Raw genomic sequence first — 19,106 nt, forward strand, 5'->3', positions numbered from 1 at the left:
GTGTTCTCTCTTTCGGACGATCGCGCGCGAGAAAGGAAGTTTCTGTGATGGATCGAACTGTTCGTGCGATATTTTCATGTACGACTGCTATCGCGCTGTACATATATCTCAGAGCGAATTTATGCCGCTGCTCTATTAAAAGGAAGCGGCAACTGGCGCGCGCTTGCCCGCTCGTGCTTTTTGATCGGCGGAAAACGCTCTGAAACGAGGTACGCTTAAGGCTGCGGTGAATTTACGGTAATTTACCGTAAAAGTACGGTCGTAACGTTTGGAAGGTTGTTGTTGAGACGTGCGTTATGTTGGATAGCCGATTGTATTTTTGACAATCAAATTCCGATACAATCGTGTCCAGTTTAAGGCCTCTTTCTTCATATTCGTGGCGAAACAAGGATTTGTGGAAAAAGAAAGCCGAATTTTCTAAGCACCAGACAACTTGGTACGTTATTACAAAACGGAAAAACTTAAATTGAATAATTGAAATATTTTCAACTCTTACAAGTAAAGGTAGCCAACTGTCATTCACCGATTTTGATGAAACTTTGCCCACTTATAGAGCTATGGAAAATAATCGACACGTATTTTTTTTTACTGCGGGGAAGCAGTTTTAAGGGTGGAAACTACCCCTTATTTATATAGAGTGTTTTCGCGTTAGAATTGCTATCTTGTTGTTTATTCGAAAGGCTGAAAGGTTTCATGGGATTTTGGGGGGTCGCTAAATTCGAATCTGACGTGAAAATTCAAAATTACAAAATGGCGGATCAAAATGGCGTCTATGTCTCGTGAGTGGGACCATTTTCTCCATGTAAATTAAAATGATGTCGACGAAAATTACGATTTTTTACATATATAGGGAAAATCACATTATTTTCACTATTTTTAGTATTACTGTTTGTCATTTGTTTTTATGCGTGCATATGAAATGTCTTCAGGCAACTTATATAGGATTTGCTGTTATTTCACCTAACATTAAATGAAGCTATTGAGAATAAATGTTCCATATATTTCAGTATTTCATTATTCATTGAGCGACCTCGAAAACCTAAAAAAATCGTCATTTTCGTCAACATCATTTTATTTTACATGGAAAAAATGGTCCCATTCACGAGACACAGACGCCATATTTGATCCGCCATTTTGTATTTTTGAATTTTCACGTCAGATTCGAATTTAGCGACCTCCCAAAATCCTATGAAACCTTTCAGCCTTTCGAATAAACAACAAGATAGCACTTCTAACGCGAAAACACTCTATATAAATAAGGGGTAGTTTCCACCCTTAAAACTGCTTCTCCGCAGATAAAAAAAATAAGTGCCGATTATTTTCTATAGCTCTATAAGTGGGCAAAGTTTCATCAAAATCGGTGAGTGACAGTTGGGTACCTTTACTTGTTAGTAGATATTTAAATTTTAAGTGTTTAACTGACCTGCCTCATTAAACTGGATTCTATTTGATTCTGGCTTTGATTGACTTTTACTGCCAATTGCTCGGGAAAATTGTCAATTATTAACTTTTAGGGAGAATTCACACCTTGGTAGAAAAGCAGAAAGGCAGAAATCAGAAATTGCGTTGGTAGTGTCTTTCTCTCTCTCTCTCTCTCTCTCTCTCTCTCTCTCTCTCTCTCTTTCTCTTTCTCAAAAGAAAAACAGACTATCAGTGCGAGTTTTGATTGATTTCTACTTTCTACTTTTTTGTCAAGGTGTGAATTCTCCCTTAGACTTTGATTCTCTGTTTCTGTCTCTCTCTCTCTTTTCTTTCTTTCTCTCTCTCTCTCTCTCTCTCTCTCTCTCTTTCTCTCTCTCTCTCTCTCTCTCTCTCTCTTTCTCTCTCTCACTCTCTCGCGCACGACCGCTTTCCGCATTTTATTTTGGCTCTTTATAGACAGTGTCAAAATGATCTCTCAGCGTATTTTGACAAAACAATATTATCCTATTTTAACTCTTGCTAAAGTACAATCGGTGTATCTTTCACTAAATTGCTATAGTTACAGCTGGTGGTTCAGTTGATAAATCTTACCGAAAGTTAATAATAACTACTATCCTCGTTATTGATGCAATTTACAAACATAGCCTGTGACAGGCGCATGCAAGGCGTGCGAAAGTCGTTAATTCTATTGTCACGAGAACGCAGAAAGTTTAATTTGGTAGGATGTACGATGAATTTGTGTATTGCGTATATTGCAGCGAAATTTTACTTCTATCGGTCCAAAAATCGATAGGATATAAAATAGAGCAATGAAGTGGAACTTGAACATTTATTGACCATCGGCGAAGTATTCCTCTTATCGGTTCAATATTTTCAGAAATATTTTCACTGATTCGTTTTGAAAAAGCTCGGTATGCCTATTTCTTGCGGCATTGTTATATCTAGTAATGATTTTTATTTCTTATAATACTTTTTTCGAGAATCTCTCTCGAGCATTCAGCTCGTAATATTCTCGGCTTTCTGAACGTCCACTTATAGCCTCCTGACCCCAATTTGTTGCATCCACTGATTCTCGAATTAACGGATAATAATATACGGATTATAATATATTGAAGTAAAGAGCGGGATTTTGGATATTCAGCTCCGAAAACACGTGATTCATATTATTAGGAGCGTGATTTAGTTTTGAGGATTTTGCAAGAAATAGTATCAAAATCAGTTTTGCCAAATACATTCCAATCATAGCTATTGTTTCTTAATGCTTTAATATTAATCCATGATATTTAGTCATTTACTAACAATAAATGCAGTAAAAATCGTGTTAATATCATTTTAAAGAAGAATCTTCCTAAAGAGCATCTTCGACATGCGTTGCTTTTGTTTTTTAAGCAGAAGAAAACGGCGGCTGAAAGTCATAGAATTCTGATAGAAATTTATGGTGATGTTGCCCCATCAATTAAGACGTGAGTATTGATTTAGACGATTCAAAAGTGATGATTTCAATGTTAACGATAAAGATCATTTGGGACAAGCAAAAAAGCTTGAAGATGTAGATTTGCGAGCATTATTGGACGAAAATTCAACACAATTCACTTCAGAACTTGCCAGAGCATGAAATGTTGATCGTACAACAGTTACTAAACGTTTACATGATATGGGCAAAATTCACAAAGAAGAAAAATGAGCTCCACATCAATTATCGGAAAATGCCATCGCGAACCGGTTGAACATTTGCATTTCGTTGATCGCCGGATAAAAAATGAAAAATTTTTTGTATCAGATTGTTACTGGGGATGAAAAATGAATCTATTTCGATAATCCCAAATAGAAAAAATTATGGGTTGATCTAGGCCAACCAGCAATATCCATTTTGAGGCGCAGTATTCACAGTTCTAAGGTATTGCTGTGTATTTAGCGAGGTCAAGAAGGTGTTGTGTACAATGAACTGTTAAATTGGAATGAAACTGTCACCACTGATCATCATCGACAACAATTATACAAATTGAAGCGAGCATGGACCAAAAACGATCACCAATTGCGAGTAAACAACGCAAAGTGATCCTTCCTCAATCATGTTGCTCGACCTCATTATCAGTGAAGCAAACGCTATTAGAGTTGGAATGGGAAGTTTTACTGTACCCTGTATTTTCAAGATATTGCTCCATCTGATTATCATTTGTTCCGGCCGATGCAACATGCTCTAGAGGATATGGACTTTCATAACTTCGAAGAAGTGCAAAAAATTATTGAAAAACGGATCGGCTCAAAGAAGAATCTTTTTATCGTCGCTGAATCTATCTTTTGCCAGGAAGATGGGAAAAAGTTGTAGAAAACAAAGGAAAATATTTTGATAGGAGTATTCGTTCATTATCTTATTTAAGCAAATCAGTTTTTGAGAAAAAACTTCCAAAACTAAACATTCCTAACAGAAAAATCACCATGTATCCGAAAGCTAACCGCGCCAATGAACGCTAATCCTCCCAGTGAACCATTCGTCTAGCGGCAGTCGTGCGAAATGAGATCGACCTGAAGGTCGTTCGGCGGCTAGCATGTTTCCGCGGTACGATTTCACGGGAAGTCAGAGGGAGACGAGGAGCGCGCACGCTTTAATGACTTCGCATTTCGGCGCGAACTCACCCTCGAATCACTGCGAGACGCGCCGTGATCCTCCTTAAATCAGCACCTGCCTAACACAGGTCAGGTCGCTGAAATCACGCAGCGTCATTTCGAGACTTGTGCCTCCGCTACTTGCTATCTTGAGTTCATGCGATGTCTATCGAACCTCCTATCACTCCGCGTCCTGATGTTACGCGGAAAGGGAAACGTCTTCTTCGCTCGCTATCGATGCCTCCTTATCGATGGAGGTTGCCTAATTTGTTCGGCAAAACGACCGGGGCTTAAAACCTGTTCGCGAGATTGACTACTGCGGGATAACGCGATAACATATCTGCAAGGTCACCGCTTCTTCGGCCGGAAACGTCCTTTTTTTCGAGGAAGGCGTATACACCTGCGCGGAGGGATATCCTCTTAATTCTGTTGATTCAGCCACTCGGTTCATGTGTTAGCGCTACGCTCGGCTACGGATCGGAAATTGTCGATAGGCAAAAATAATTCCGTGCGCGGTCTTGAGGTTATCGCGAAACTAATTCGGAGCACGCGTGTTCGCGGACGCGGACTTCTTTATCGGCTTGCCGCAACGTCGTGTAGTCCCTGGTGTGTATTGCGAGTACACGTTATCGTAAGAATGCGAGAATTTACGAGCCTTTCGCTAATATATATTGTTTATCGAAGTACCGCGTTTAGAAAAGTAGGCTTGATCTCCCTCCTCCTTCATTGCGTTATTCTCTCCCTCATGAAATTCAGCGACCAGTGAGTCTACAAGTTCCCACGGTTATGAGAGTTATCCCGCGAATACATCACGCAACGATCCATCAGACAGATTAGACTGAATTGGCCGACGCGCGCGGACAACAGGTGAGCAGGAACAATTTCATGAATCGAGTACGTACTTGCGCGTCTCTCAGCTTGCGAGCGGCTTTCGCCTCCGACTTCTAATCTTCGTACCTGACAGTCTACGAGTCGATTCCCCTGGCATTCCGCTCATCGGAATTACATCGGCCAACAATATACATCCAGCGGCCTATGAATCTAATCATCTACGGGGCGAAATATCTAACAATTTGTGCACCGGGTATAAGTAATTCCAGCCGGTCGGCCAGCTACCTGACCGAATAGGCAGAGACTGCCGGCGACTAGTGAGCGCGACGTTCAGGGTCTCGGTCGGTCGATGAGGAGTCACGAAGGTGGGCATCTCCCGTGCGGAATTCGTCGATGATCTCTCTCGCGTGCACGCGCGCGCGCGCGCGCGCGGTGGCTCGGCTCAGCTCGGCTCGGCTGCAGCGTTCTCCATCAGCCGATGACATCCGGCCGTTGCCGCGCGCGCTCTCCGCTTCGCGCTCTAGATAAGCACGTACGCCGGCGCGGAAGATCGAGGAGGTCCGAGCGTGAGCGGAGAGCCCGTCGACGAGGAACGCCAGCAGTCGCCAGCCACGGCGGCGGTGTGTGCGCGGATGCGGGGCTTCGGCGGCGTCCGGAGTTAATGAGAGAGCGGCCGTACGGAGCAATACGGCGCATGCACCCGCCCACTTCACGCCGGCGCTGATAGATAGATGCCCCTCCGGCTCTCTCTCTCTCTCTCTCTCTCTCTCTCTCTCTCTCTCTCTCTCTCTCTCTTTCTTTCCCTTTTTCCTTTGCCCTTGCTCTTTCTCCCGCCTCGGCCCCTTCTACTCGCGCCTGCTCGACCCTTCTTCGCGTACGTGTTCGCGCGGCGCGCACGGCATCGCCGTCAACGTCGAGGAGGAAACATCAGCCGGGAATCAGCGCGCGAACGGAGCCGGAGCCGGAGCCGCGCGAACTGCGGCTGTGCGAGAACGTGATGGCGTCGCCAGCGCTGTTGTCTCGTTATGTACACCCTTCGTGATTCGAGCTGCGTTGGCGAAAGTTCATCTCGGAGGAGCACTCGCGCAAAGTTTGAAACTAGGTGTCGACGTTTCCAACAATGTGGGACTCGACAGAGAGAGGCTGTTCAGCTTCGGGGTTGCGATTGTCAACTGTTTACGTTCGCTTGTGTTCGATCATACCCGGTAATATAACGGTAATAAACTTATCGGCGAAGAACGCGTCGACTTTCTCCCTGATATCAGCGTCTTGTTTGTTCGTGAAAAGACAATCGAAGACACGTAGATCTATGAAAATGTCTGTAGCCAGAACAGTTGACTATCTCGCGCTCCTTACTAGCTTCTCCCTAGTACGTATCGTATATTTTCGTCGCTGTTTGTGCGATTCTGTACGCAGCAGCAGTGCAGGTTTCGATCTGATCGTTTGAGCTCGTGGCTCGCCGCGTCGTGCAAGCGCCTCGAAGAAAGAAACAAGTGAGATGGTAACGGAGAAAGAGAGCGATTCCACGTTCCCCCGTTGTTCCGGAGGGCAAGGAGGGCAGGGCATTCATCTATATTAGCTTCGAGAGCGGACGGCCTGTCATTACCGCTGCCGCTCTGGCCCTCTTCCTCCTCCCCTTCCTCTCCTCGCGAAGTCTCTCTATCATTTCCGTCTCGCTTGGGCTTCTTCTCTTCTCCGCAGCCCGCTCTCTTTCTGATTCTTCTACTTCTTCTTCTTCTTCTTCTCCTTTTCCTTCTTCTTCTTCTTCTCTTCTCGACACAACTACCAGCATCAACCCCGACAACGTAGACACCTCCGACCGATATACCGCCATTCCTCCCCTTGCTGGCCCATTAGCAAGCTGCATTATCAAAGTGCCAGAGGGAGACAGACCGAGCAAGTCGCCGAGTACAGAGATGGACAAAGATGAAGAAGAATCCTCGTAGTGATAGTAGTAGTAGTAGTAGTAGTAGTGGTGGTGGTGGTGGTGGTGGTGGTGGTGGTGGTGGTGGTAATAGTAGTAGTAGTAATAGTAATAGTAGTAATAGTAATAGTGGTAGTAGTAGTAGTAGTAGTAGTAATAGTGATAGTGGTGGTGATGGTAGTAGTAGAGTAATAGTAGTAGTAGTAGTAGTAGTAAAAGGAGAAGAAGAAGCAGAATGAGAAGAAGAAGAAGAAGACGAAAGAACTGGAGGGGGAAGACACAGAAGGTGGAGAGGCAGCATCAGTGGCTGTGGCTGCTACGGAGTTAATAACCGCCGTTTAAAACGCAAAAACAAAGGTCCCGCCGTGCATCATCGGGACTTCAGGCCCGACTGGGGGTTCGCGGAGGGGACTCGCGGAAAGAAGAAAGGCCGAAGCGACGAGGAAGCAGAGGCAATGGAGAGAGAGAGAGAGAGAGAGAGAGAGAGAGAGAGAGAGAGAGAGAGAGAGAGAGAGAGAAGGCTCTCCGACCCACACACATACCCCATACGCCGCCACGTATCGGTTGGCTATCCGAGGCGTCAGGGTCATTACCGGATCATTACCTACCATACCTACCGTGCGACGACGATGATGGCCCGAGTTGCAAGCACCACCGACGAGTTATGTCCCACACATATATTATAAGCGTCACACATACACATCACGCGTATTTCGTACACACGTATTTCTCAGGCGTGCGCGCGTTCTCATCTGGGCTTCGCTTGTTGGTGTTAACGCCTCGCGTCCACGTGAGCTTGTGGCTATGCGCACTTGTGTGTGCACTGCGCTCTCGCGTACATAACTTCTCGCACGAATACACCGAGCGAGCGAGAGAGACAGAGAGAGAGAGAGAGAGAGAGAGAGAGAGAGAGAGAGAGAGAGAGAGAGAGAAGGAGAGAAAGAGAGAGAGAGAGAGAGAACTAGCGGCGCGGCGGCGATCGCGCGTCGGCCTGCTTGGCGGCAGCCGGGTAAATTACAGGCTCGACCGTATTTTGTGTTGTCTTGTTGTTTTTCAACGCGCCGAAAGGAAATGAGCGAGCAAACGCGTCACGCCACCCCGAACCTGCTAATTTCTATTCATATTTTATGGCTATTAATTTCTTCGCTGTTACACTCGCTCTCTACCTCTTTCGCCCCCTTTCGGCCCCTCCTTGCTTCACCTCTTGTTCTTCTCTCCACCTTTCTATATATACATACATATATACATACATACATACATACATACATATATATATATATATACATATATATATATATATATATCACGTACATACATATATATATCTTTCTCTCTCTTTTACTTTTATCTTCCCTTCTTTTCGCCCTTCTTCTTCGCCCGCTTCTCCCCTGCTCTTCTTCAGTGTCTCTTTTCGTTGGTTCCTACCTCAACTCCTTCTCTCTTTCTTCCGTACTTTCGTCTCACCTTTTGCCCATCTGCCTCCTAATATCCTCCTTTAACAGCATTCCATGTCGGAGGAAGAATTCGCGGGACTTTTTTAGCGTCGGACTTCTTTCTGCTCATCGTCGTCATCGCGCGGATTCCTTTTGTCGAAACCTTCACGCGATGCGTCGCTCCAGAGACACCAAGCGCGCCCGCGAGCTGTCTTCTCCGTGCGGTTCGTTTTTCGTTTCTCTTCTTGTGCTGCACCGTTGCGAAATCACCTCTGGAGATTTGTCGAGCGACGGCTGCTTGCCCGCTCGCTCCGCTTCGCACTGAACGAAAAGACTCTCGTCATACGTCTCTCAACGATACCGACGTAGCCTTTCCGTCTCTCCTGTTTCTCCCGGAGCCACTCGACCTCCTTTCGCAGACATCTTTCACGCGCGTTACCGGGAAGTCATCAGGAGTTCCCTCGAACGTTGGAACTCTAGCCGCGGATACGATACGCCCTTGCTCCGAAACGAATCATCGGATCGCGTTTGTTGGAATATTAATGCCACAGTTGAGGTTTTGAGAAACGAGATTGTTATAACTTCGCTCTTTATAACCTAAAAAAAGAATCTTGCACATCGCAGTTTCCGATCTTTCGCAGCTTCCCGTTTGCCCGATCTTCTTTTCGACTTGCATTTTTCGAGTGCTGTAGCGTGACATCACACTGGTACGGCGTGGCATTCCTCAGGAGAGAGAAAGAGAGGATCTCACAAAGAGAGGGAGGGAGTGTTCCCGTGGGACGCGCATGAGGGGAACCGAGATGAGCCAAACCGCAGCATTCGATGAACTACCTTTGGCTATCAGCGGGGTGTAACCTATTATTATCTACCACTTACCTAATGTTCTGTGTCAGCCTCGGGGTAAGCGGAGAATAACAGGCTCTGTCTCTCTCTCTCTCTCCCTCTCTCTCTCTCTCTCTCTCTCTCTCTCTCTCTCTCTCTCTCTCTCTCTTTCTCACCATTCGATGGAATTCCCCGCGCTTTAATATCGCGAGCTGTTTCAAGCCGCTCGAAGCCGAAAGCGGTCGAGCGCAGTTTCTGCAAATTTATCGGTCGGCTGTCCAAGAAATTATCAATTAAGAGGAGACGTGAGAGATGCGGAGGAGCATCGAAGCGGGGCGATTCAAACGCGAACGTTACGAACGAAATCAGGGGAGAGTGAAGCGCGAGAGAGTGTCAAGTGAGAGAGTCGAGGAGCGAATGTCACCATGAATCGATAGACGTGTCCCGGGATTTCAAAATTGCCGGCTCGTAATTAAGGATCATTCGTACGATCATCATTGGTAGCGATTCCTGGCGATTAACATCGCCACGGCGGCGGTCGCGTATACTAGTCATGATTGCATTCTTACACCAGATGCAATTTTATCATTTGCGCGTTCTCCGCGAAGCAGCCATGCAAATACTATACGCAAATTATCGATGTAAGTAGTACACATGGCAGCCTCAGCTGCGGTGCGAAAGGACGTGAAAGGACGAAAAGAGGAGGACATTGCCGCGCATAGTCGACTCGCTAATTAAATTACGCCTGAGTATCACGCGAGGGCGTTGCGAAGGGCGAGCAGCGCGCGCCGAGCTGCTTCGCTCTTCCGTCGGAGAGAAGCCGCCCTTCGCAGGACGACGATTAGGGACTAAGGAGGTTCGCGTGAGAAGAAAGAACCGAGCGGATTTCGTGTTTTCCGAAGAGAGCCGCGTCTCGTCAGCGCGCGCACGATGAAGGAACATCTGACGCTGGCGCCGTCGCGAGGCTCTCCACTAAATCCCGAGAGAAATGGGTCTCCCCCTCTAAGAAATTACCAGCGCATTAAGCCATGCGAGGATACCATATTTCCTTGTCGGAGTGCCTCCTCTCTCGAGGAGCGTGGAACAGATACGTTCGGAAATTACAGACGTGGCTATTAACCGCGAAAGCCGTCACGATACCCTCAGTTTTGCTCCAATTAACCCTCTCTCGCGGATCAATCCTTCCGCCCCCCCCCCCCGGCCGCTACGTCCCGTCCCGCTCCGATGTCGATAGAATGCATGTAATGTGCGCGCGATCACGCATAAAAAGTAGCTCGTCGCCATGTCAAATCATCTCTCACGGGTGACCGAGAAGCTACCGACTGATCGTCAGCGCGATCTCGCGAGGCGAATCGCAAGCGCGAAAGATCCGTCATGCAAACTAAATCAGCAGGATATACGCGGCTATATGCGACCGCTTGTGAATTTTACATTTTGAATCGAACTTTCGCGTTATAGATTACACGAATAGTGTCTCCCAGAACTTGATAAGTCCAAGTGACTCGTCTTCCTGCGTCAACGGAAGCAGCTAAAGAGAGACCAGATCTACATCTAGTATCGCGTAGAGTTAAGTTATTATGCCGGACGCGGTTATTTTATCTTTCCCACGGTGAACGATTTCTCTCTCTCCCTCTCTCTCTCTCTCTCTCTCTCTCTCTCTCTCTCTCTCTCTCTCTCTCTCTCTCTCTCTCTCTCTCTCTCTCTCTCTCTCTGAACGCGAGAGTGCTTATCCGCCTGTTTTTATCCCCGGTGAATAAATTGAGACTGGCACGACACCCGTCCTGTCATCGGGTTCGCGCCGCATCGCGAGCGAGTCGACGGGTTCTCGCGCGGTTCAACGTGGCGCGATCGCTCCTTTAATAGATTTAATTTATCCGAACACGGACGCTGACAGTGTGGCAGGCCAAAAATTCGAATCGCCCGTACCGGGCGTTTCATTCTTATTTATAGAACGGCCTCCTCTTTCTCCCTCTTGTCCCACTCTCTCTCTCCCTCTCTCTCTTTCTCTCTCCCCCCTCTCTCTCTCTCTCTCTCTCTCTCCTTTCCTCCATACCCTCTTCCTCTCTTTTGCCCTCTCTCTTTCTTTCTTTCTCTCTTTCTCTCTGCCTTGGAAATAGCTTAATCATGCGTGACTCCCTCAAAAATCCAGAAATCAAATTACACCGTTCATCCAGCAGGGAGAGAACAAGTAGTGGCAGTCCCGCCTCGTGCTCACGCCATCGCCGGTGTACGATGCGCGACTTCGCACGCGTGCGTGCGTGCGTGTGTGCGTGTTTGTGCGAGCGCGCGCGTGTCTACGCAAAACGGAAATGACGCAGCGGCAGAGAGCCGGTCAGCCAGGCAACCAACGCGATCTCCTATGCATTAAGGCCGTGACTGCAATTCACGGCGCGGAGTGTGTAGCGGAGGCTCCAACCGGCCTTGAATTATATCCTTAATGTTTTCATAAAGCTTCCTTATGTACAGACAATAAAATCCCTAATTACAGTCGTTCACCAGCCACAGGCGAGAGAGAGAGAGAGAGAGAGAGAGAGAGAGAGAGAGAGAGAGAGAGAGAGAGAGAGAGAGAGGGAGGGGAGGAGCGGGGGGCGAAGAGGGTGAGAGAGGAGAGGGGAGCGAGGAGGGAGAGAGAGAGAGCGGCCCAGCCGGGGGCGGCCACCTATTACTATTCGCGCTATGCCACGCGGAGCTCCCGTAATTGTTACACCGCGATAAATATTCCTCATCGATCTGACGGCTCTGCGTTTTCCCCCGTAATGGCGCGGTTACGGTCGAAACGTTCTAATTAGAGGCCACCGCCGTTACCCATTAAAATATCCTATGACGTTCTCGTGGCTACACCCCTCGAGTACTGCGGGTTGGTGAGGAGAGGGGAAGGAGAGGAGGAAGAGAGAGAGTGAGAGAGGAGAGAGAGGAGAGAGAGGAGAGAGAGGAGAGAGAGAGAGAGAGAGAGTGAGAGAGAGAGTGAGCTGCGGGCGAAGGTTAGGTCACATATGTAATATCTGATTCGACTTTATTTTCGATTTCAGTTTCGTACTCTGTCCCACACTCGTTTGACACTTTCGGAAATTGACACATGAGTTGGTGTCCGCTACTGCTCGATGTAGGGAGGATCGATAATTTCTTCGTTGTGTGTTGATATTGCGATTGGGAATGATTGCTGGAATCATAACGGAGGGAATGGATGTACAAGCAAGATGTAGGTGTAGGAGATGCAAAGGCTCCTCGTTTGACAAATGCATGAGAGAGAGAGAGAGAGAGAGAGAGAGAGGAGTGGGGGGGGGGTCGCGTACACGTCCGACGATGATACAGACCGTTTCTTATCTTCGGTCTCCGCTCTGGACTTTCGTATACTCGTTGACTTTCAAGCCGTGTTGGTGATTACGATCGAGATACACGTCGCAGATCCGCCAAAATCATTGGCTCGCTCGCTCATCCCCTTAACCTCGGGATCCTGCTATCCATGAGATCTCGAATCACGATTGATCCAGGCGAATCGATACCGATGCTGCTTGTACCCGGGCGCTTGTGGAACTCGGCTAATAGAGTTCAGGCCCTTGACAGCGATATTTCACGAGAACGAGAAGAGGAATGGCCGTGGACGCGGCCGGTGTGTGGTCCGGCACGTCCGAGTGGACGGCGATTAGCCCTGGGCCCCCTAATCCTTCTCTCTCTCTCTCTCTCTCTCTCCCTCTTCCCCTCGTCCCGTCCCCATCCCCCAGGCCTTGGTTTCACCCTGTAGGGCCACAGCTTCTTCCTCTTCCACGGCCTCTTCCTCTTTCCTGCTCGAGGATTACCCTCACACATCCGCGCAGCGCACTCGGCGCACTCGAGAGGGCATTTAGACGACCGCGGCTGTACACGTGTGTGGGTCGTGCGTGGGTGTGGGTGTGTGTACGTGTTGCGTGCTCGTGCGCCTCCTCCGGGTGTCATGTTACGTGCTAAGCGGTATAGTCGAGCGGTAACCGAGACGCGTGAACTGCACACCGGACCCATTGTTCCTGGGTCTCCCCCTACGTTCCTTTACCTCCTCCTCCTGCTCCTGCTGCTGCAACCACCGCACTACCTCGTTCACCACCGCCCTTGTTCGTCGCCCTCGTCGGATTTCTCGCGAGTGGACCTCTCGTTTCGGCTCGATTTGCCTTTTTATCGTCTCGCGATTCGATCTGGTATCAATAAGGTACCTGCGCGCGCTCGGCATAGAATATCGCCCGGATATGAGTGCGCGATAATTAGTATTTTGCAGAGAACACGGTAATTCAAAGCCAATGTGCGAGACATACTTCCTCATAGGAGGATGAAGAAATGTTTTTAGAGCTTATATCGCAACAATAATCCTATAACACTCTGGTGTGTCGCCGAGATTTTATTTCTCGAGAGAAACTACCTCGAGAGGAACTTCCAAGCCACCTTAGGCGCGGTTAAATCCTCACCGTTGGACGAGCATCAAAATTACGACGTGATTCTGAAACGCTGAGAAATCTGATCAAAATTGTAACAGCCGAGTCCTGTTTCGCAGCCGACGGCACCTCTCTTCTCATTTGGTGCGCTGCGAAGTCACATGGTTTCGCCTCGCACTCGCGTAACACGACTTTTATGACGTGCAAGGGCTCTCGTCGTCGACGTGCCGGTTCAACAACTACCCAGCGAAAGGCTGACCCTTCTCGCCTCGGCTGGCTGGGTGTCACGCGGCCCCGTGACCTCCAGGGTAACTAGACCCGCGAGAGTCCCCCGGCTATGGTCCACGGGGACAGAATCATTACAGAGTGCCCCGATAGGATTGAATTGTACGAGCCCGACGACGTTGGTCGCGCGAGATGATGAAGTGCTTCATGGTCGTACTGAATGTCCCATGACCGACGATGGCGACGATCGCCCTTGGAAGCGCAGAAATTGAATTGAAGCCGCGATTCTTTTGCGGACTCGGCCTTCGTACGCGCCAAGATATGTGGAGGGCGATTTGCCAGCTTCTCGTTGCTCTATACCTATCGATAAGTATATTTCGACAATTCTGTCACGATTATCCCCGAAGTATATATTATAGCTAACAGAAGTAGCTCTTCAGAGAATAGGCTACTATTACTTATATATTAGGCTTTACGCGTCGTTGGGGAGATATAAGAATATAATTTCTTATTATTATAACATTTCTGTATAAATATAAAAATAATTCTTTTTCATTTCCTACATGATTTTCGAGATGATATCTACATGATAATTACTTGCAATAATAATAACGATAACAATATTTTCTCCGCTTGCTTTGTCTTCTTGCCGATCTCATTATATTAGGAGTGTGATTTAGTTTTGAGGGTTTTGCAAGAGATAGTACTAATGTCAGTTTTGTCGAAGACACTCCAATTACAGCTATTGTTTCTTAATGCTTTAATATTAATCCATGATATTTAGTCATTTACTAACAATAAATGCAGTAAAAATCGTATTAATACCGTCTTAAAAATGGAGCTTCCTAAAGAGCATTTTCAACATGCGTTGCTTTTATTTTTTAATTAGAAGGAAACGGCAGCTGAAGCTCATAGAATTCTGACAGAAACTTATAGTGTTGCTTATAGTGTTGCTTATAGATGTTGCTCTATCAATTAAGACATGTGAATATCGGTTTGGATGATTCAAAAGTGGTGATTTCAATGTTAATGATAAAGATCGCTCGCGACAAGCGAAAAAGCTTGAAAATGTAGATTTGCGAGCATTATTGGACGAAAATTCAGCACAATCCACTTCAGAACTTGCCAGAGCATAAAATGTTTATCGTATAACAGTTACTAAACGTTTACATGATATGGGAAAAATTCACAAAGAAGGAAAATGGATTCCACATCAATTATCGGAAAATGCCATCGCGAACCGCATGAACATTTGCATTTCGTTGATCGCCAGACAAAATATGAAGAATTTTTTGTATCGAATTGTCATCGGGGATGAAAAATAGATCTATTTCGCTAATCCTAAACGAAAAAATTATGGGTTGATCCAGGCCAACCAGCAACATCCACTTAGAGGCGCAACGTTTACGATTCAAAGGTATTGCTGTGTATTTGGTGGGGTCAAGAAATTGTTGTGTACTATGAACTGTTAAATCCGAATGAAACTGTCACCGCTGATCATCATCGACAACAATTATACAAATTGAAGCGAGCGTGGACCAAAAACGATCACCAATTGCGAGTAATCGACGCAAAGTAATCCTTCACGACAATCATGTTACTCGACCTCATATTGCATTATCAGTGAAGCAAATGCTATTAGAGTTGAAATGGGAAATTTTACTGTACCCCGTGTATTTTCAAGATATTGCTCCATCCGATTATCACTTGTTCCGGTCGATACAACATGCTCTAGAGGATACACACTTTCATAACTTCGAAGAAATGCAAAAAATTGTTGAAAATTGGATCAACTTCAAAGAAGACTCTTTTTATTGTCGCGGAATCCATCTCTTGTCAGGAAGATGGGAAACAGTTGTAGAAAACGAAGGAAAATATTTTGACGAAGGTATTCGTTCATTATCTTGTTTAAGTAAATCAGCTTTCGAGAAAAAACCCTCAAAACTAAATCCTAATAACTCTTAATAACTGTGATATTATATAGGAATGCTACAATTGCGTGCGAAAAGATTTCAAGAGACATACTCGCGTGAAAAGGCGTGTGTATCGAATTAAAAGTCACAGGATTGAAGTACGGGGACAGAAAGAAATATATTCATTCAATCCCCACTGCCTTATGCACGCGTTTGAATTATTTCACGCACGAAATGCTGAATTATCGAGCGCCGGGACTTTATGAAAGGCATCCTGGAGTATCCCGAAGCACGCTGTCGGTTCGCGGAACTGGATGATCGATAGGAGGTATCATTCGTGGGCGGCCCATGCTCAAATTATCCGGCAGGATACTAGTGTATCAAGTTGTCTCTCAGCCACTTGACTTCCGAGAAGCGCGAAGGCACTGGCAGCTACCCATTGACGCAGTCCCCGTCTTTTCTCGACGTCTAAAACCAGATAGATAACGAAACCCGCGGCGCGTCTTCCACCCTCCTCGCTTTCGGCAGAATGCTTGAAAATTCATGCGACGAGGATCCTTTCGTTCATATCTAAATCAACGGGAAGTCTGACGTGTATTTTTATATCCCTTGCACATTCCCACGAGATTGGAGTTCGGCGTGAATTATTCCTCGTTCACAACTAACTCGACTGATCATGATAAGATCTACTTTCTAAAATTCATGTCATCCCCCGGATTAAGTGCATATATTTATCCCGTTCAATGCTTCCGTTCTTCGACTTCCATTTCTCGTTAAAAATACAAGGAGTCTCTCTAGTCTCTCTCAGGTAACAGGTCGTTCGCGAACGTGGTAGCTGGAAGATCAGCCGAGTGTGTAAAATTCACGTAATGACTTCCATGGAGAATTCGCCGACCGATTAAAATTGGCGTTTCCTTCTTCCTAGCGTTAAGATCCCGTGACTTGTCCGCTTTCAAACGACGTCACGAAACGATTCAGGCTGCGTTAAACCACGTCAGCAGTCCATCAAGCATCCCGACTCGCCCGTTCGTTTCGCTTAGCGCAATGGGCTTTACCTCGGCGGGCCTGAAATCGAAAGCAATTAAGGGGCCGCTCCACGTCTCGCTGGCGCAGTTTTCGCGATATCGTAATGAAGTCTTAATAATTAAGATGGACCAACCGATAATCGGCTTGTCCTTACACTCCGCTCCCGCGCGTAATCATGAAAGTAGGAAGTGACTCGCCGTGATTCCGCGCGCAATGAGACCCCGTCGTTAATTATCGTCGGTGTGAGCGCATGCTGGCGGAGGATGGGGGCCTGGGAGGGGGGGGGACGGGGAGGGTGGAATCCTCTGGCCGTTTACGACGCGTTTTCATACGCGATCGGCCAATAATCCGCTCGTTAGCGTTTCTGCCGATAGTAACGAAGCAACGAAGGCGCGTCCGCGCGCACAATCGGCTGTAATTAACCCTAATTAAGCCCGTGTCTAACGTACGAAATCATCCATCACGTTGTTGAGAGGGTGGGAGGAGAGGAGGAGGACAGGCGACGGGATGCGCGAGGGGAGGAAGAGACTCTAAGCGAGACGATCGTCGTGTTCCCTCTTTCCGCTCGCGTGCGTTCCTACGAGAGAAAAGCTCGTCTTAATTATCCGCCATTCTCCTCTCCCTCCGTCTGTCGACCGGCCGTGAAGGAATCTCATTGATTTACTCCCTTTTAAGTGCCATTAATGCCGATAACGTCGATCGATTAATCAGCCGACCGGCCGGCCGGCCGGCGCGGCGCGACGCGGCGCGGCGCGGTGGAGTGCCGCCTCTTTCTCGCCTTAAGGACGAACGATTTTATCTCGCTGTCTCGCGTTCCCGCGCCTTCACACGATTTATTTGCTCGATCGAGCCGCGCGCTCGCGCGCACGCGATCGATCCCGCGCCGTCTCGCGCGGGATAAGGCGGCGCGGATTTGCCGCGCGGGTTCGCGACCTCTCGGCACGACAATGGCACGGAGCACGCTCGTGCGGTTCGGTTCGATTCGATTCCGTTCTTCGTCTCGTCCTGCATAAACGCCTAACTAGCGGCGATGCTCGGAGTGGGATTCTACGAAGGGAGGGGAGATCACTACTTATTGTCACAAATGATATTATCTAACGTACTTGACATTTTCGCTTATTTCTCACATCGATTAACAAGATCCGTGACATCTCGTTTATCTGTGTCTTGCCTACGTTTCTTTATTTTATCCGTACTTGAAAACTTCCGTCGTCGTGAAGATTTCTCTCTTTGTCTTTATCGATTAATTTACCTTTCTCTATTGACATTTGCCTTCGATTTCGCGAGCATATGCGTATACATGTACACCGTGATTATTTGTTCAACTTGTTTGTTTCACTCACGTCACTTCGCTCGATTGCTCCAGGGACCCGATGGAGATGATGGAGCAACAACTGATGAGATGTGGCGTACCTTCGGTCAGACTTTACGAGCACTTAGCCATGGCGACCCCGGCAGCGGCAGCAGCGGCGGCGGCTGCTGCCGCCGCCGCGGCGATCGGCGCGCAACAACAGCAGCAGCAACAGCATCACCCGCCATCCGCGCAGCAGCAGCAACAGCAGCAGCATGAGAACGGTGGCCACCCGTTACCCTGGCTACCACCGTCGGCGCTCTTGTACGGCGCAAGGGGTGCCGCGAGCTCACCCTCACCCTACTCCACCCCCGCTGCCGTCGGCCCGGCCTTCCCGTATCCGTTGTGGTCCTGGCAACCATCCCCGGTTGCGATGATCTCGCGACGATCGTCGCCCCCTACCGCCCCTGCGCCCCCCGGCCTCAGGTATGTACCGTATCAAGCGACAGCCAGCACACCCCCGCCGCTACGGACACGCCCGTCCTCCCCCAATTAGCGATCCCCGTCGGCGACTCGGCGACCGCTGCATCATCGTTCCTCCTCCCCCTGTCTGTGATCGAGCGACCGAAACCGAAAAGCGGAACCGGCTGTCTGTCTCGGCGAGCTTGCTTCGTCGGCGGACGTCGTGGATGAATCGTGCTCGTGGATAGCGATGTGGAAATTAAGTGAGACGCGTCGCTGTTGCTTGAATTATTGTTGCAATGTGCTTCGAATGAATATGTGATCGTGATTTAAACGGAGACAGCTGGGCGATAAGGTAACGGTCCTAATTGTAAATTGTTTGAGGCTAAAGTAGCTTTTGTCATTCATTTATACAAATTTGTTGGTCGATTATTAAAAGGAATTGTCGATATAAATATAAGCAACAGATACTATAATTTTAATATTTAATTTTAGATGTTTTTAATTTAAATTGACCAATTTTAAATTTTAGAAAAAGTATTTAGGAACATTTATTAAAAAACGTTGATTAAAAACGTTTATACATAAATCTTGATTAGGGGTCAACAATTATCTCATATTTTTAAAACGCGCCATATAGTTATAGTATAATTTTTTCTTAGGTAAAATTTCATATCTCATGAGTTTTTAATCACAATTTAATAACGCATATCTTGTTGATGGAAATCCGAAGGAAATTTTGATCATTTT

General features: G+C 47.3%; 1 protein-coding gene across 1 annotated transcript in view; it reads left to right on the forward strand.

Moving 5' to 3' along the window:
• LOC105187926 (T-box transcription factor TBX20) overlaps positions 1 to 18,829 on the forward strand; it is a 97,003-nt gene extending 78,174 nt beyond the window's left edge. Inside the window, exon 6 of the mRNA XM_011149080.3 lies at positions 17,970 to 18,829. Within this exon, the coding sequence (XP_011147382.1) occupies positions 17,970 to 18,450 (481 nt within the window). The 3' untranslated portion in view covers positions 18,451 to 18,829. The remainder of the gene's footprint in view (positions 1 to 17,969) is intronic.
• The last annotated feature ends 277 nt before the right edge of the window (positions 18,830 to 19,106 follow it).

This window comes from Harpegnathos saltator, unplaced genomic scaffold, assembly GCF_003227715.2.
Source record: "Harpegnathos saltator strain DR-91 unplaced genomic scaffold, Hsal_v8.6 scaffold483, whole genome shotgun sequence".
NCBI classification, from domain to species: domain Eukaryota; kingdom Metazoa; phylum Arthropoda; class Insecta; order Hymenoptera; family Formicidae; genus Harpegnathos; species Harpegnathos saltator.